Below are 18,374 nucleotides of genomic sequence, written 5' to 3'. Positions count from 1 at the left end.
AATCATTGCCCAATGCTCCAATCTGTCTCGATCCCTCTGCAAGGCCTCTTGTCCCTCAAAACAGTCAACAGCACCTCCCAGTTTTGGAACATCAGCAAACTTGCTAATGGTGCATTCAACTCCTGCATCCAGATCATTGATAAAAATATTGAACAGAACCGGCCTTAGAATTGAGCCCTGAGGAACACTGCTGGTGACCGGTCGCCAGCCAGATGTAGCCCCATTCACTACAACCCTTTGAGCCCTGCCCTTCAGCTGGTTCTTCACCCAGTGCACCATGAACAGGCTCATCCCACAGTTGGACAACTTGTACAGAAGGATGCTTTGAGGGACAGTATCAAAAGCCTTGCTAAAATCCAGAAAAGCTACATCCACCACCTTCCCTCCATCCACTAGGCGGGTGACCTTATCATAGAAGGATATCAAATTAGTTAAACAGGACTTTCCCTTTGTGAACCCATGTTGACTATGCCTGATGATTGCATTGCTCTTTAAATGCCTTTCAATAGCACCCAGTATGATCTTCTCCGTAATTTTTCCAGGAACTGAGGTTAGACTAACAGGTCTGTAGTTTCCTGGGTCTTCCCTCACGCCCTTCTTGTAAATTGGAATAGCATTGGCCAGCTTCCAGTCAGCGGGGACCTCCCCAGAGTCCCAAGACCTTTGGCAGATGATCGAGAGGTGTCCTGCTGTAACATCTACTAGCTCCTTCAGTATTCTGGGGTGAATCCCATCAGGCCCCATGGACTTGTGAGCATTCACCTGATACAGCTGGTCCCTGACAATTTCAGTGTCCACAAATGGGAAGTCACTGTTCCCACACTCATGGTCCTTCAACTCAGGGGACCAGGCAGCCCAAGGTCTATCAGTATTATTAAAGACTGAGGCAAAAAATGCCTTGAATGCCCCCGCTGTTTCTTCATTCCTATTAGTCAGGTGACCATCTTCAACAAGTATCGGTCCAATGTTTTCCTTAGACCTCCTCTTGCTATTAATCGACTTAAAAAAGCCTTTCTTGTTGTCTGACACAACACTGGCCAGTTTCAACTCTAATTGAGCTTTGGTCTTTCATGTCTTCTCCCTGCATATGCAAACCACAGCTCTGTCATCTTCCTGTGAAGCCTGACCTCGCTTCCAGAGATGGTACTATTTCCTTTTCCTCTTGAGCTCCATGAGGAGTTCCCTGTTCAGCCAAGCTGGTCTTCTGACCTGCTTGCTTGACTTTTGACACAATGGGATTGCCTGTTCCCGTGCTTTTAAAAGGTGGTTCTTAAAAACTGACCAGCACTCATGGACCCCTAAGCCCTCAAAAGCAGATTCCAAGGGGAATGCTAATTAGCTGAACTCAGAATAGACAGGGCAGATGCAGGCAATGTAATCATGCTACTAGATATGAGCCTCAACAAATCTGAACTTTGCAGGTGTAAAATTGGAACCACAAAATATCCATTGCACTTGAGAAGCTGTTCCTACAAATTAGGTGACCCTAGTGTTTTGTCACCTTTCTGCTCTCTCCCAAAATAAAGTGTAAGGTTACTAAATCCACAAAGGCTGCATGCACAGAACAGGGAGATTTCCACAGCCCCCAATTCCCAAGGGACTATCCGCTTTATCAATTCAGTTAATGACAGTGATGACATGTATTGGTAACAAATGAAATGAAATTAATTCACTACTCAGGGATTTCTTTTTGATAGCATTTCACTCTTTAGATTTCTAGCATAGCTTATTTTCAAGATAGCAGCATAAACTTTTGCTACATATGTTTTCTTCAGCACCACAAACCTCAAACATTGAAAAATCACAACTTAGGTCCTAATATCACAGTTGGTGTCAATGAAATTCAGGTTCATCTCAGTTTTGAGCCTGAGGATGCCATTTCCAAGATAGTCTCCCTAATCACATGCAACAGAAACTGGCTTTTAAAACAGACACGTTTCAATTCTTCTGCAAGCCTGACTCCAGAAACTTTTTTCATGAAAAACAGACAATGCCCAGAACTAAATCTGAGGTGAATGAGCTGACAGACAGTAACTCTCTACAAACAAAAGCCTTTTTTAATAGCACAGTATACTCTGAAGCACAGGCAATGAAAAATTAGAAGTAAATCCAGTTTGACAGGATTCTTTAAATTATACATACTTTAGAGCAGAGACTGTCTCTTGATTTGTACAACATTTGGCACTCAGAGCCCAGGTCTCAGTCAGGACCATGGTGTACTATCAGAATTTACACACATTCAAATGAGACCAAAGATGGTTTAAGTTTTCTGCTGCTAAACTGCAAAAATCAAAATACCCATTTATGCACGAGTATTAAGGAAAGCAAACATGGAAACTAAATTCTTTCCAGTCAGTTGATTCAAACTAAAATGTAGTTAAATCATTAATTTCATTAAAATATAGTTAGTATACAAAAACCTACAGGAAATACTCAGCATGGCAGCCAGAAATGCAAAATAGAACAGAACATTTCCAGCACTACTTGTAAAGGAATTATGTGGGTGTCAGAGTATTTTCTTTTCAGAAAAAAAAAAAGGAAAAAAGAATTGGGTGTATAAAATCAGAGCTTACGTAACATGCAACGGTCCTGCACTTTCTCACACCAGATCTGTACCTTTCTTTGTAAGTTGCCATTAGAATAGCAGTTCCTAGATAGATCAGCTCCTGTCAGTGCACACTTCTGAAGTATCACATGTTTAAATAATGCCTAGCAATTTCACAGTCTCTAAAATTTAATCAGGTGAACTTTTCTTTGATTAATTTAGGGTATTGTAAAATTTACTGCTTGTATCATTCCCGGGAAATACAAAGGCAGCTGGATATATTCACTTTCTGCTCTGTGTCCTCCAGAAGCAGACACAACCTGCCAGCTCATGGAAAGGCTGCAAGAGCAGGATTTGCTACCTTGTATTTGAGAACTCCTGCACCAAAGCAACTCTCTGCTGTGCCTGTAACATCTCTTGGGATCATTCCACCAAAAAAAAATACTGATTTAGATTCCTCAGTGTTTTAGGGCACCAGTACTACTGGAGGGGAGAAAATGGTAGGTAGGTTTTCCATCTCACAGAAGCCACAGTCACCAGCACTGCAGTAAGCTTGGGTCAGGCAGTGCCACCCTGTGCACAAATTAAAAGGACTGGTGCCCTCCCTCCCAGAATGACATTTGTTTAGAAACTGAGCTCAGGCAACAACAGGTCATCTCCAAATGGCAGCTGCTATTCCCTGGGCATGAGACCTGTACAAGAGCCTTGGCACAGTCAAAACTACCCTGGCCCACCATGGTTTGGCCTCACAGGTGTTGCATTTCAGTTTTCAGAGCAACTGACAGGCAAGGTAGGGCTGTGAGCCAGCTTGGTCTGATTTTTGCACTCATTTTCTCCAATAGCCTAGTTCATTCACAGATGTGACTAGATGTATAGACATTTATGAAACTATAAAGATCACTTACTAGCCTTCAGACATACATTGCCATTTTCAAAATTACCTCTGGACTGCACTGTGCAGACAGCCATGGTCACTGTCTCTGTGATCTCCTTTAGCCAATGCAGGTACTCAGACATCTTTGCAAACAAAGCTAACACTACTATTTTGACATCAGTAGATAATCATGGATCAGCTAAACTTGACAACCTGGGGTAATTTCTTCACATGCTTAAGCTTTTATTCACCCAAAAGAGCTTGAAAATAACTTCTAGAACTAAGTGTAAGTTGTGAACTATATTGTAAAATATGAAAACAGCCTGCACCTCTGAAGCATCCTGGCCTAGAAATAGGAAATAATTTGTTGATAGAATGCATCTTTTGAAGAGGAACATGCATCTTCCTCTGAAAGATTTCCATTGCTACATCAGTTGTGCTTTAATCTTAAAACCTCTCTCAAAGGAAAATAAAATTTGACTTCAGGGATTTTAGGGTTGCCTGCTGCCAGACCTGTTTAAATCATCTACACTGGCTGAGAAAACAAGCTCCAAAAGTCCTGAGCAGTGAGCAGCCTTGTGAAAACTGGAGCTGAGGACTGTTACACTACTCCGTGCTTGGAGTATTTAAGCACTAGTGTATGTCTGTTGCAGTCTGGAGCAGTGACCTCAGTCTGGTTGCAAGGGAGAGACATACACAGGCTAGTCTGGACACTTACAGCAGTTAAGCTGAAGCAGGACAGGTCTCAGTGAGGACTGTCCAAAACCCACAGTATATCTATACATGACTTTTGCTATAGCTCAGGAACAGCTATGCAAGCCAACAGACTTCCAGAGGAAGAATACACAAGTCTTGCAAATTCTGCTTCAGTTGGAAAACAGCTGTACTCACAGTCCAAGTGAATACAAGCATAAGATAACTCTTGATCCACAGTATATATGGACAATAGTGTCAAGTCCAAGTTTTATACTTAGGAGAGGCTTTTTAGTGGTGTTTTTGCCTTCTTGGCCACCTTCTAGGAAGTACAAGGCCCAAAGCATCTCTATGACCTGGGCATGCTTGGTAGCTGTGATACATTAGCCAGATGTTACTGTTACACTCAAGTGAGCATGCTAGCTGCAGAAGACATTCATTTTAGACAGAAATGGAGATATTGATGGTAGGTGGGCATGAAAGAAGGGATCTTAACTTGCAGAAGTAGGGAAGAGACTACCTTTTAGTCATGGAATTTCTACTGACAGGTTAAGGCTTCCTCAAAAAACCTGCCTGTATTTACTCTATGCACTCATGCTGAAGGACAACTATTTAAAGAACTGCCTGAGAGTGCTTTTATGAAATAAACCAGAACTAACATCAGTGAAAGAAGAACAATCATTAAAACATTCTCAAAGCTTTCTAATATGTCTTGATATAACATTCTTGCATATAGGAATGCTAGGAGATTAAGATCCAATATCCCATGATCTACTGTGTCTAGGAACAAGCACTTTAACACTACTGGAAATGTATTGACTGCATATTGTTTCCATCTCTACTTGTAATGAGTGTCAAAGTCCCCTCTCCTAACCCATTATTGTTTGCCATACATGTGTTGCGGGAGGATATCGGACCTGCACAACTCTATGAGAGTTATAACAAGCAAAGCCGTTTATTTTTCCAATAGTACATACTTATGCTCTCGCCAAAGCTCTTACTTCATAATTAGCAAATCATCAATTAGACAGTTATCAACCTTTTCTCCTATCAGCATCAGACCACTCTAACACGCGCTGTGCAGACCAATCACCCTCTCGTTCACGCGCTGTTCACGCGGCGGTAACTTCTCACAGTTCAGTACTTTGCCACAGCTCAGTGTTGCAGCTGGCCGTTGTTTTTCCCTGCCACCTTGGCACAGCTCAGCAGTTTCTGATCTTTCTCCCAAGGCCTGTTTCTCATCAAAGCCTTGCTGTTGATTCAGAGGCTGTGCAGGGCTGACAGGCCGATGCCTCCAACATCTCCCCCTTCTTTGTTTTACAGCTGCACCTGCAAAGCTTTATCAATTAAGGTTTAGACAAACTTCAAAAAACACAGTATACAAAGACAAACTTCAGAAAACACAATATACATAAAATAATTACAACATAAAGAAGATAACTCCTTGAGGCGCTCATCACTCCAGTCCTTGCAGTCTCTCTGCTGGTTACACACTTTATTGACATCTATACATTCTCCACTTCTGCACTTAAATTTGCCAGGTCCAGAGCACTGAATAGCACTGTTACAAGTTGCTTCATCAGAGCCATCCAGACAGTCTCTCACACCATTACACTGCCTACTCCCATGGATGCAGTTCCCATCTTCACATCTGAACTGGTCTGGTCTACAAATCCGAGAAGGGCAGTTGACTTCATCACTTCCATCCTTGCAGTCAGGATCTCCATCACAGCACCACTTTTTGTGGATGCATTCACCTGAGCTGCATTGCATCTACACCACATTGCCATCTGTTAGGCACACTCTCGTCACTGCCATCACACTGACCACCGATGCACACAAAATCAGATTCAGCACACGTCTTCACCACTCAAGCAGTCTCATCACTGCCATTGTTTTCACCACACAAGCAGTCTCATCACTGCCATAAAGCATATGACTAAGTATTACAAAATAAGGAAAATACGGAACAGCACACGTACTTAATGGGGTACTAACATTCAGATCCGCAATTGCTGGGGAACCCTGGATGCAGCGAGAATTTAGAGTACCCTTCCTCGCAAACCGGAAATCCTACGCGATGCGTCCATCCGTAGGTGAGGCATCCAACATCGCTGCAAGCAGGTCCAGCCTCATATATCTAAATCAGCAGGCCAAAATAACTGGCAACTTTCTTTGAGCGGAAACATCTGATTTCATCCTCCTGTTGGGTTCCACCCAGAGCCTGGCCACCACTCAAGGGGGAAAACCAAGGGAGTTTCTAATAAGGTTAAACACTTGAGGTCTTAATTCTTAATATGGCTAAACAAAGGAAGTTGAATACACACATTCTTATAGCATTTCATCCTTATTAATAACTACATTTTGTCTAAGCTACATCTTTCACTAGTGACTAGTAAGCCTATATATTTCATCAAGGAGTTGCAATTGCTGTTAACATTTTCTCTTAAAAGAGTTGGCAACCGTAGTGTGATTAAGGACAGAGATAGTGTATTTTGTCCTATTGCAGCAGCAAGCATTACCCATCCATTCTGCTTAAATGATCAGTCGAAGAGACCGCAAACTGTCGGCACAGGGGCACCCACAGCACCCACAGCCGGCTCCTGAGTGTCCACCAAAAGCTGCCTCTCACGCCTCCGGTATGGTCGCACACATTCTGCCGGTAACCACCGGGGACCGTGACCTGTGGAGACACAAGCATAATCTCTTCCCCAGTTTATTAACGGATATGGTCCTTCCCAGTTACCACTTTCCAGGTTTTTTGCTAACACTTGAGCCTTGCCCTGGACTTCTTGTTTATCTGGTATCTGCGACGAGAAGTGATGTAATATTGATGGCACCTGTGAGACAGGGGAAATGTTTAAAAAGTTCATGGCATATAATGCCTTATTTAGCCTTTCGTGAGGTGTAGATTGATACCCTCCATCTCCCCCTTTTTGTTGTTGCAATAGATGCTTTAGCGTGCCATGCGTACGCTCCACAATGGCCTGTCCGGTCGGTGAGTGGGGAATGCTGGGCAATGCTTGACTCCCCACTCCATGGCAGGATGCAGACACTGCTCCAGAAAAGGTATCAACAGACACATGTACATATTTTAACGTTCCAAGTGCAGCGAAGTGAGTGACATCAGATTGCCATAATTCTGAGGAGGTGAGTCCCCGAGGGTTGACACCACTAGCTGTTGAAGAGAGGGAGTCCTCTGGTATTCAGGGCAAGTGGCAATGATGTCTTTAGCCTGACACCGTGATAAAGAAAACTGGTTTTGTATTGCCCTGGCATTTTGGTGAAAAAAAATGCATGTGAAAGCCGTGCTTGCTCAAAGACATTTGTATTAGCCACTGTAACATGTGCATAGTAACCGGAACAATGATACACACAGGTTCCTGACCAGCAAGTAATAGTAGGCTCTGCCTACCTTTCATGATCAGTTTGGCAAACTTCTGGACGAGTAGTGACTGTCTTGTGCATTTGGTGTCACAAAACAAAAAACAAAACAAAACAAAAAAAATGCATTCAACAATAACAAGAGGGTCACTAAGTGTTTCATCCCACTGAAACAGCAGAGCATAGGGCTGCCCTGGAGGGTTAAATAATACCAGTTGATACGGATGGCTGGGCACACATCGCGATGCTTGTCTTTCTGACATGGCGTTAGCTACTCAGTGGAAATCTTGTTTCGCTTTCTCTGTAAGTACTCTGGGTGATGTCAGTGAAGGATCTCCTCGCAAAATATCAAACAAGCTATGCAGATCATCATTAGTTAGGCCCAACAATGGCCGTATACAATTTATGGCTCCCAACAGTTTCTGTAAATCATTTAAAGTCTTAACATCAGTTTTAAGTTTAACCTGTTGTGGGACAATGGTCCGTTCACAAATTCTCCACCCCAGGTACTGCCACGGTGATGATCTCTGTACCTTTTCAGGTGCTATTTGTCACCCCATTTGAGATACTGAGTCTTTGGGTAAAGCAAGAGCCTTTTCCATGATCTCCTGTGTTTCTGCTGCTCTAAGGATGTCATCCATATAATGATATATAACAGCCTGGGGGACCTGCATTCTAACAGGGCTCAAAGCCTTTGCAACAAACCACTGACACATCGTGGGACTATTTTTTATGCCTTATGGTAAAACAACCCAGTGGTACCGTCTTGCAGGTTCACTAACATTAATACTGGGAACAGAAAAGGCAAATTTAGGTGCATCATCCGGATGCAAGGGAATGGTAAAAACAAAATCAATCCTTTAGATCAATTATTACAAGATGCCAGTTTCAGGGAATCATTGTTGTGGAGGGCATTCCTGCCTGTAACGTACCCATATCCTCCATGGCATCATTAATGTGTTGGAGATCATGTAAAAATCACCTTTTACCACTTTTCTTTAAAATAACAAACACCAGGGAGTTCCAAGGACTGGTGGTAGGTACGAGATATCCCGCACTTAATTGTTCCTGAACTAAATCATTAAGGTGGCACAACTTTTCCATTGGCAAGGGCCAGTGATCATCCCACACAGGTGATTCTGTTTTCCAGGTTAGTCTCAGGGTGGGTTTAGGGGTGGGCTGTGCTGCAGTGGCCCTTAAGACAAATTTGATCCAATTGGAGTTCCCCATGGAGCCATACAGTCACGACCCCATGATGTAATAGGGGTTTCCAATATAAATGGATGAATATTTGCTACCCGGTTTTCTGGGCCCCTTACATGAATGAGATCTTTGCTTTGAAACGTTACAGCATGAACACCAACCTCATAAAGCGCTTGAGTTACCGAAGCTAACAGCCAATCTGCTCGCAGACATTACATTCACATCCGCGCCAGTATCTAAAATGCCTGTCAGTTCAACAGATTCTTCTGCTTTAGTGAGGGCACATTTTACCAGAGGTCGACCTTGTGTCACTGTCTGAGCCCAAAATATTTGAGGAGTACCTGCTGATCCAAATCCTGAGTCACCCCGGCTTTGCGGCATACTATTAGGGGGAGCCGCAGTGAGATAAACAAGCTGAGCAATTTTTGACCCTTTTGTTACTGAACACGGGGGTACAGGGGTCCAGGCCATAATTCTGATTTCCCCTTCATAATCGGCATCTATGACCCCTGGTAAAACGAACAACCCCTGTAAGGTTGTAGATGATCTTCCCAGTAATAATGCACTTTTCCCATTTCCCAACAGTCCATATACTCCTGTTGGTATCAAGGATACCGTGGTATCTAATGATGTTACTGACTCGGAGGCTGCCAGGTCCACACCTGATCAGTATCGACTAAATTATTATAAATCACCACTGATTGCAATATTTGATTAGTGTCTTTTTGTTCACACTTGCACCTGGAGGTCCCCCTATCTTTTTCCAGCGTTTTAAAATACAGCCTATGGGACTCTTTTTGACTATTCCCCCACTCCAGCCGCTTCCCATCTCGTCTACTTTACCTTAAAATGCTACCTGATTAAGCTGACAATATCCCCCTCAGGCAGATGGTACAAGGGTGCACTCTCCCCACAGAGTACGCACCTAAATTCAAGACAACAATTAACACAGAGTTACTGCCTCCCGCTAGAGGAGATATTTCACCTATGACACTTAAAACACTGAGCCCGAACAAACAGGCAGCACCAGTGACCCAGCGGGTGGGTACTAGGGCACTCTGTACTAAGGAATGTTCACTGGTCCTGCACTACCCCCGCACTGGTACACATGTATGCCCTGCGCTTCGTTCCTCTCCGGCCGCTTCCCTCGCGGGATAACGGAACTGCGGGTCAGAGAACTCCGCACTCCGCAGCTGCAGCTGGGCTGCGTCTCACACCCGCAGAACAGTCACACACCCACACAAAGGGGCCCCTCACACTTATTACTCACACAACATCAAATGACAAATACTACAAACATCGAAACACCATTAAGAATATATAAAGCCATTGCTAGTTGATTATGTGGTGTGTCCACAAAATTCCCCCTTCTTTGTTTTAAAATCAAGGCCTTTAGTGTACTGACCATCAGAAAGGTTTAAAGTTAGTCCTTTTAGAATGGACAAGGGACTCCGCATCCCAGTGTCAGCACCTTCTGTAAAAACTGCCGCTTTTGGTGTTCGGGGGAGGCGGGACGGACGATCGTGCAGTGCCAGATGGCCGCAGGCAGTCGCTCCGCAGCGGGGGGGCTCTGGGAGGCCCGGGGCCGCCGCCGCCAACTCCGCGCTTTAAGAGTGTCTGAAACCAACTTCCAAGTGGTCGCTAGCTCACTGGCATGCTGATCCCCCTTGGAAATAGCTTCCCACAACTGTTCACCTATTTCAGCCCATTTTGCTGGTTCAAAGGCTGTGAGGGTATCGGCAGGATGGCTGTGGTTTCTCCACCATTTAAGTAACCTTCGTACAGAAGTTTCGTTATAAGTTATCCCTCTCATAGAGAGTATTGTGGTGGTTTGACCTTGGCTAAATGCCAGGTACCCACCAAGTCGCTCTATCACTTCCCCCCCCTTCCCCTTATTTTCTCAATAGGGCAAAGAAGGGAAAGAAAATAAGATAGGAAAACAAAACAACCCTTGTGGGTAAAACAACAGCAGTTTTAATATAAGCAAAGCGAAGCAAAGGTCCGCGCGCGGAAGCAAAAAAAGAAAACAGATTTATTCTCTACTTCCCATTAACAGGCGATGTCGGGCCTTCTCAGGAAGCAGGGCTCTGATACGCGTAGCGGTTGCCTCGGAGGACCAAGGGTGACCCCACCCCCTTCCTCCTTTCTCCCAGCTTTATACTGAGCAGACGTCATATGGTATGGAATATCCCTTTGGTCAGTTCGGGTCAGCTGTCCTGGTTGTGTCCCCTCCCAAGATCTTGCCCACCCCGTCCCACTGTGGGGGGGAAATGTCAGAAAGAGCCTTGGTGCTGTGTAAGCACTACTCAACAGTAGCCACAACACCAGTGTGCTATCAACACTCTGCCAGCTCCCAGCATAAAACACAGCACCATGAGGGCTGCTACAGGGGAAAACCAATTCTGGCTCAGCCAGACCCGATACAGTCTCCACCCCTTATTCCATACCATTTACGTCATGCCCAGGTCCCACATAACACTCATTTATTCATTCCGTAAGCTTTCTTCACTCCTCCAGATGTTCAGTGACTTGGCTGCCATCTGTCAAGGTGGATGTTCAGGACAGGAGCAGTATGTTTGACTGTTGGACTCCAGCACCGGCTAGGTTTGGGTCATCATCGCATGTATCTGGTTCACTCTTCGTCGTTCCTACTTCCTCCATCACTTCCTGCAACATACAACTCAGCTCACAGATTATTTCCCCCCCAAGGTTAAATCTCCTTGAGGCACACACTGAGTAGCCCCATTCTCCCGCATTACCCACCAAGTACATCCAGGTCCCTGAGCAAAAACAATCCCACGAGTGGGCTTGCCTTTTCCCAAGGGAGGAGCAATCCATACTGCCTTCCCCAGCCATTTCCCTGTGTGTACTACAGGGACCTTATCTCCTCCCACAGTATGAAGGGGTTTTGTTTGGGCAGGACCAGGACGGTTAACAGATCCTCTGGTATTAATTAGCCAAGTGGCTTCTGCTAAATTTATATCCCAGTGTTTCCATCCCCCATTGTCCAATGCTCTCAACATAGTCTTCAACAGTCCATTGTATCTTTCAATCTTTCCAGACGCTTGTGGGTAATAAGGGATGTGATACACCCACTCAATGCCGTGTTTCTTTGCCCAGGAGTTTATGAGATTATTTCGAAAATGGGTTCCATTGTCTGATTCGATTCTTTCAGGAGTACCATGTCGCCATAAAATTTGCCTTTCAAGACCTAAGATGGTATTTCGGGCAGTGGCATGATTTACAGGGTACGTCTCAAGCCAACCAGTAGTTGCTTCCACCATAGTGAGTATGTAGCGCTTGCCTTGGCGTGTTCGTGGCAATGGTCCAATATAGTCAATTTGCCAGGCCTCACCATATCGAAAACTCAGCCATCGCCCTCTGTTCCAGGGAGACTTTACTCGTGTGGCTCGCTTGATTGCAGCACATGTTTCGCATTCATGAGTGACCTGTGAGATGGCCTCCATGGTCAGGTCCACCCCTCGATCACGAGCCCATCTGTACGTTGCATCTCTCCCGAGATGCCCGGATGTTTCATGGGCCCATCGAGCTACAAATAGCTCACCCTTGCGCTCCCAGTCCAGGTCCAGCTGAGCTACTTCAATTTTAGCAGCCTTGTCTACTTGCTCATTGTTTTGATGTTCTTCGGTGGCACGGCTTTTGGGCACGTGGGCATCTACATGACGTACCTTTAGAGCCACGTTTTCCACTCGGGCAGCGATGTCCTGCCACAGTGCAGCAGCCCAGATGGGTTTACCTCTGCGCTGCCAATTGGTCTTCTTCCACTCCTGTAGCCACCCCCACAGGGCATTAGCCACCATCCAGGAGTCAGTGTAGAGATACAGTACTGGCCACTTTTCTCGTTCAGCAATCTTTAGGGCTAGTTGGATCGCTTTTACTTCTGCAAACTGACTTGACTCGCCCTCTCCTTCAGTGGCCTCAACGACTTGTCTTGTGGGGCTCCACACAGCAGCTTTCCACTTTCGATGGTTTCCTACCACACGACAGGATCCATCAGTAAACAGAGCATACCGCCTTTCATCTTCTGGTAATTCGTTATATGGTGGTGCTTCTTGGGCACGAGCCACCTCCTCAGGCAGTGCTCCAAAATCTCTACCTTCTGGCCAGTCCATGATCTCTTCCAGGATTCCTGGATGGTTGGGTTTTCCCAGTCGAGCTCGTTGCGTGATTAACGCTACCCATTTACTCCAGGTAGCACTGGTTGCATGGTGTGTAGAAGGGATGTTTCCTTTGAACATCCAATGTAGTACAGGCAATCGCGGTGCCAAGAGGAGCTGTGCTTCTGTACCAACAACTTCGGAAGCGGCTCGAATCCCCTCATATGCTGCCAGAATCTCCTTTTCAGTTGGAGTGTAGTGGGCTTCTGATCCTCGATATCCCCGGCTCCAAAATCCTAATGGTCGACCCCGAGTTTTAACTGCTACCTTCTGCCAGAGGCTCCATTTGAGGCCATGCTCCCCAGTTGATGTGTAAAGTACATTTTGCACATCTGGTCCTGTCCGAACGGGCCCAAGAGCTACCGCCCGAGCTATCTCCTGTTTGATGTGCTCAAAGGCTTGTTGTTGCTCAAGACCCCACTCAAAATTGTTCTTCTTTCGGGTTACTTGATAGAGAGGGCTCACCAGCTGACTGTAACCTGGAATGTGCATCCTCCAAAATCCCACAAGTCCTAAGAAAGCTTGTGTTTCCTTCTTGTTGGTCGGTGGAGACATAGCTGCTATCTTGTTGACAACCTCCATAGGCACATGGCGGCGTCCATCTTGCCATTTTATTCCCAAGAACTGAATCTCCTGTGCTGGTCCCTTGACCTTGCTTTTCTTTATGGCAAACCCAGCTCTCAGAAGAATCTCAATTACTTTTTGTCCTTTCTTGAACACTTCTTCTGCCTTGTTGCCCCACACAATGATGTCATCGATGTACTGTAGATGTTCAGGGGCATCACCCTTTTCCAGTGCAGTTTGAATTAGTCCATGACAAATAGTGGGGCTGTGCTTCCACCCCTGGGGTAGTCGATTCCAGGTATATTGGACACCCCTCCACGTGAAAGCAAACTGTGGCCTGCACTCTTCTGCCAAAGGAATTGAAAAGAATGCATTGGCGATGTCGATTGTGGCGTACCACTTGGCTGCCTTTGACTCTAGTTCATACTGGAGCTCTAACATATCTGGTACAGCAGCACTCAGTGGTGGCGTCACTTTGTTCAGGCCACGATAGTCTACTGTCAACCTCCACCCTCCGTCAGACTTTCGCACTGGCCATATTGGGCTATTAAAAGGCGAATGTGTCTTACTGATGACACCTTGGGTCTCCAGTTGACGGATCAGTTCTTGGATGGGAGCCAGAGAGTCTCGGTTCGTGCGATACTGCCGTCGGTGCACGGTCCTCATGGCAATTGGCACCTGTTGTTCTTTAACTCGCAACAGTCCTACAACAAAAGGATCTCCTGAGAGGCCAGGCAGATTAGACAACTGTTTGACCTTCTCTGTGTTCACACTGGCCACACCAAAAGCCCATCGGTATCCTTTTGGGTCTTTGAAATACCCCCTCTTGAGGTAGTCAATGCCCAAGATACAAGGGGCTTCTGGGCCAGTTACAATGGGATGTTTTTCCCACTTATCGCCGGTCAAGCTAACCTCGGCCTCCAGTACTGACAGTTCTTGACATCCGCCTGTCACTCCTGAGATCCAGATAGGTTCTGCCCCTCTATAACTTGATGGCATTAATGTACACTGTGCCCCAGTATCGATTAAAGCCTGGTACTTCTGTGGATTTGATGTGCCAGGCCATCGAATCCACACTGTCCAATACACCCGATCATCCCTTTCCTCCTCCTGGCTGGAGGCAGGGGCCCTCTATTCCTGTTCTTGGTCAGAGTATTCACTGTCTGACCCTTGCTGTGCCAGGCCGGAAACTCCTTCATCAGGGCCAAGGGAGGTGATCTCAGTCTTCCTGTATCTGGGAGATCGCTGATTACTTTCTTGCGGTTTCACGCCAGCTACATTAACAACCTTCTTGGATGTTGTCTTCTTGGCAGGGGTCTTTCCTCGCAATTCATGTACACGAGCTTCCAATTTGAAGGTGGGTTGACCATCCCACTTCCTCATGTCCTCCCCCTGGTCACGCAGGAAGAACCAAAGTTCGCCACGTGTCATGCGCCTAGGTTTCCCTTTCCCTCTGACTGGGGTGGAAGAGAACCGACTTCTTGGGGTGCTCCTGACATCTAAGGCACTCGCCCGTAGAGATGAGGAGGTTCCAAGACTCTCTTCAAAGTTCTGAAGCCAGGAAGAGACTGCCTCCACAGTTGGCGTACATCTTAGTCCTTCTCCCATATCCATTTCTGGATAGTACATCGCAGCCAAGCCCGCAGAATACGAGGATGGCGCACCTTTAATCACCTTCCTCCACATGGCCCGTGTGCACAGGACATCCTCTGGATTTTTAGGGGCTTCATCATTATCTGGATCACTATAGATGACTTCCAGCACTGCTAGTTCTCTCAGGTACTGGACACCTTCATCCGCAGTAGCCCACTTCCCTGGGGAGTTGTCCGTAAGATCTTCCTTGAAAGGATATCTTGCTTTAACACTTGAAAGGAGCCGTCTCCACAGACTGCAAATTCCTGTTTCTTTTCCAATTCCCCTTTCAATTCCTCGATCTCTAGCAAGGGAACCCAGCTGTTGGGCTTCCTTACCTTCCAGCTGCTGAGCATCAGCCCCATTATCCCAGCATCGAAGCAGCCAGGCAGCAATCCGCTCACCCGGCTGGCGGCTATAGTCTTTCCGCAGATCTCGCAGTTCTGATGATGTCAGGGACCGGGTAGTTTCTGCCTCCTGTTTGAGTTCTGTTATTCCCTCTTCTGACCCCTTTGCTGAAGGACCCGCTTCTTCCTCCTCTTTTTCGTCCCTTATTAATCGAGGGTATGGACCTGTTGTTCTCCTTGTCCACTGTTTCTTTTTTACTACTGGGGCAATCTCTGCTGTTGTTGTTTTTGTTTGAGTTCCCGTTTCCACCACAGTCCTTTGAGAGCACTGAACTGCAGCTCGATAAGCATAGGCCAGGCCCCAGTACAGCGCTAGGAGTTGCTGATTTTCATCGGGATAGACAAGGCACCCTTCTATCAGGTGTTGTGTCAGTTTTGCGGGGTTGCTTGCCTGTTCAGGGGTAAGATCCCAGGCTACAGGAGGTGATAACCGTCCTAGGAATCTGCCCAAATCCTTCCACTCCCCCTGCCACCCAGGGACAGGCCGCCTCAGGGCACATTTTGGTATTCTCTCACCCAAAATTTGCTTTCTCTTACACCAAAAACCTAACGAGCTCCACACAGCCCACAATAGGCGAATAGCATTAATGAACAGTATCAAAGAGCTAACATAAGGATTAATAAGTACTTCGGGAGCTTGCAGAATAAAACCACTCATGATGTTCCCAATTTCTTCCAGCATGTTCCCGAGCTTAGCAAAATAAAGATAAGCAGAGCAATAAACAAACCCGTGACCAGCACAAGAGCTTGTCGCTTACTAACTGCTATAGCTATAGCACAATTAATATAAAACTGCCGTTGTCCCGCCCCACGTTGGGCGCCAAAATTGACTGTGGTGGTTTGACCTTGGCTAAATGCCAGGTACCCACCAAGTCGCTCTATCACTTCCCCCCCCTTCCCCTTATTTTCTCAATAGGGCAAAGAAGGGAAAGAAAATAAGATAGGAAAACAAAACAACCCTTGTGGGTAAAACAACAGCAGTTTTAATATAAGCAAAGCGAAGCAAAGGTCCGCGCGCGGAAGCAAAAAAAGAAAACAGATTTATTCTCTACTTCCCATTAACAGGCGATGTCGGGCCTTCTCAGGAAGCAGGGCTCTGATACGCGTAGCGGTTGCCTCGGAGGACCAAGGGTGACCCCACCCCCTTCCTCCTTTCTCCCAGCTTTATACTGAGCAGACGTCATATGGTATGGAATATCCCTTTGGTCAGTTCGGGTCAGCTGTCCTGGTTGTGTCCCCTCCCAAGATCTTGCCCACCCCGTCCCACTGTGGGGGGGAAATGTCAGAAAGAGCCTTGGTGCTGTGTAAGCACTACTCAACAGTAGCCACAACACCAGTGTGCTATCAACACTCTGCCAGCTCCCAGCATAAAACACAGCACCATGAGGGCTGCTACAGGGGAAAACCAATTCTGGCTCAGCCAGACCCGATACAAGTATATGCAGCAGGAGTCTGACAGTGGCCATCTCCTCTGCAGACATGTTCTGCCCCATGCTGCCCCCGATCGATCACCTCTCCCAGGTGATTTTCTGTCGATTGACTGTTTTCCATCCTCCCTGCCACAGCCCCGCTGCAGACAGTACCTCCAATTGGGGATCCTCCCGCGGCGTCTTCTGCGCTCAGTCCTGGGACATCGGGGTCACCATTTGTTGCGGGAGGATATCGGACCTGCACAACTCTATGAGAGTTATATCAAGCAAAGCCGTTTATTTTTCCAATAGTACATACTTATGCTCTCGCCAAAGCTCTTACTTCATAATTAGCAAATCATCAATTAGACAGTTATCAACCTTTTCTCCTATCAGCATCAGACCACTCTAACACGCGCTGTGCAGACCAATCACCCTCTCGTTCACGCGCTGTTCACGCGGCGGTAACTTCTCACAGTTCAGTACTTTGCCACAGCTCAGTGTTGCAGCTGGCCGTTGTTTTTCCCTGCCACCTTGGCACAGCTCAGCAGTTTCTGATCTTTCTCCCAAGGCCTGTTTCTCATCAAAGCCTTGCTGTTGATTCAGAGGCTGTGCAAGGCTGACAGGCCGATGTCTCCCACAATACATGGGTATGATTTTGGCTTAGTAGGTCACATTTTGAGGAAAAAGAGATTATTGGTTTGGATTTGTGGTTTTCTGTTTTAAGATGACACCTTCTAAAAACAGTTTAGACAACTGACATATTAGCACAGAGAAAGCTGCTTCAAAAGTGCAATTTATCACAGGGCTCTCCAGCTCATGAGTATGACTTACTCAGCTTTCCTACAATTTGATAGCATGTGGCAGAAATGTTTTTGCCACTCATTTGGCCATCAACACAACTCACACATAAGTGTACTGTTTATGATTAACGGCATCACCCCAATGGATACCAGTAAGAATTATTAGCATACCAGTCTATCACAGATTCTGTTTATAACACTGTTTATCCTTTTTCCATAAGTTCTCCCACTAAAGCACATTAGTTACTATGAAAATGTCAGTATGTCTACCACAATTTATTCCCCAATGCTGGTTATTTTGAGAGAAAAATCAGCAAACAGCTAACTGCTAGATTATGCAAGTCAATTTGTCTTTGTGAAAAAAGTAATTCTGAGACAGCTTTTTAAACCCAGCTCACTCCACCCAAACTTTATTTTGGATATACCAGTCAGGACTTTCTTCAGTAATGTCTCCGGATATATTTTACCACATTCAGTCATATAGCCCATGCAACCAATTCACAGGATTTTAGTGACAAAAATAACACATCTCAGATGGGCAGTCTGTTAAAAGTTAACATATAATCTTATCTGCTGGAGGCTTTGTGAGATCAACATGGGCACAAGAAAGTCTGGATTTGGTTCTTGTCGCTTTTTCTTAAGCTGCCCTATGATGAACGTTATCAATACCACTCAGACCTTC

The 18,374-nt window shown here is 45.9% G+C and overlaps 1 protein-coding gene across 1 annotated transcript; it reads right to left on the bottom strand.

Moving 5' to 3' along the window:
* Positions 1-4,020: 4,020 nt before the first annotated feature.
* Positions 4,021-14,615, bottom strand: LOC141917617 (uncharacterized). Its single transcript, XM_074810951.1, has 6 exons — positions 14,011-14,615; positions 13,199-13,788; positions 6,745-6,795; positions 5,870-5,934; positions 5,718-5,778; positions 4,021-4,092 (listed from the first exon to the last, which is right to left on the bottom strand). Exons 1-6 carry the CDS (start codon positions 14,438-14,440, stop codon positions 4,021-4,023), a joined length of 1,269 nt encoding a protein of 422 aa, XP_074667052.1. The 5' UTR covers positions 14,441-14,615.
* Positions 14,616-18,374: the final 3,759 nt, after the last annotated feature.

The sequence above is a fragment of the Strix aluco genome, chromosome W, assembly GCF_031877795.1.
Source record: "Strix aluco isolate bStrAlu1 chromosome W, bStrAlu1.hap1, whole genome shotgun sequence".
NCBI classification, from domain to species: domain Eukaryota; kingdom Metazoa; phylum Chordata; class Aves; order Strigiformes; family Strigidae; genus Strix; species Strix aluco.
Note: the sequence above shows the minus strand (reverse complement) of the source record. Positions and strands in the feature narration are given on the sequence as shown.

Excerpts from the sequence above, each read along its gene's own strand:
- LOC141917617 (XM_074810951.1), bottom strand. The coding sequence starts at position 14,440 with ATGCCATCAAGTTATAGAGGGGCAGAACCTATCTGGATCTCAGGAGTG. Across the intron at positions 13,789-14,010 it reads GGAGACCCAAGGTGTCATCA|AAGAGTGCAGGCCACAGTTT; the intron begins GTAAGACACATT and ends TTCCTTTGGCAG. Across the intron at positions 4,093-5,717 it reads GGAGTAGGCAGTGTAATGGT|ACTGAGGTCACTGCTCCAGA; the intron begins GTGAGAGACTGT and ends CCTTGCAACCAG.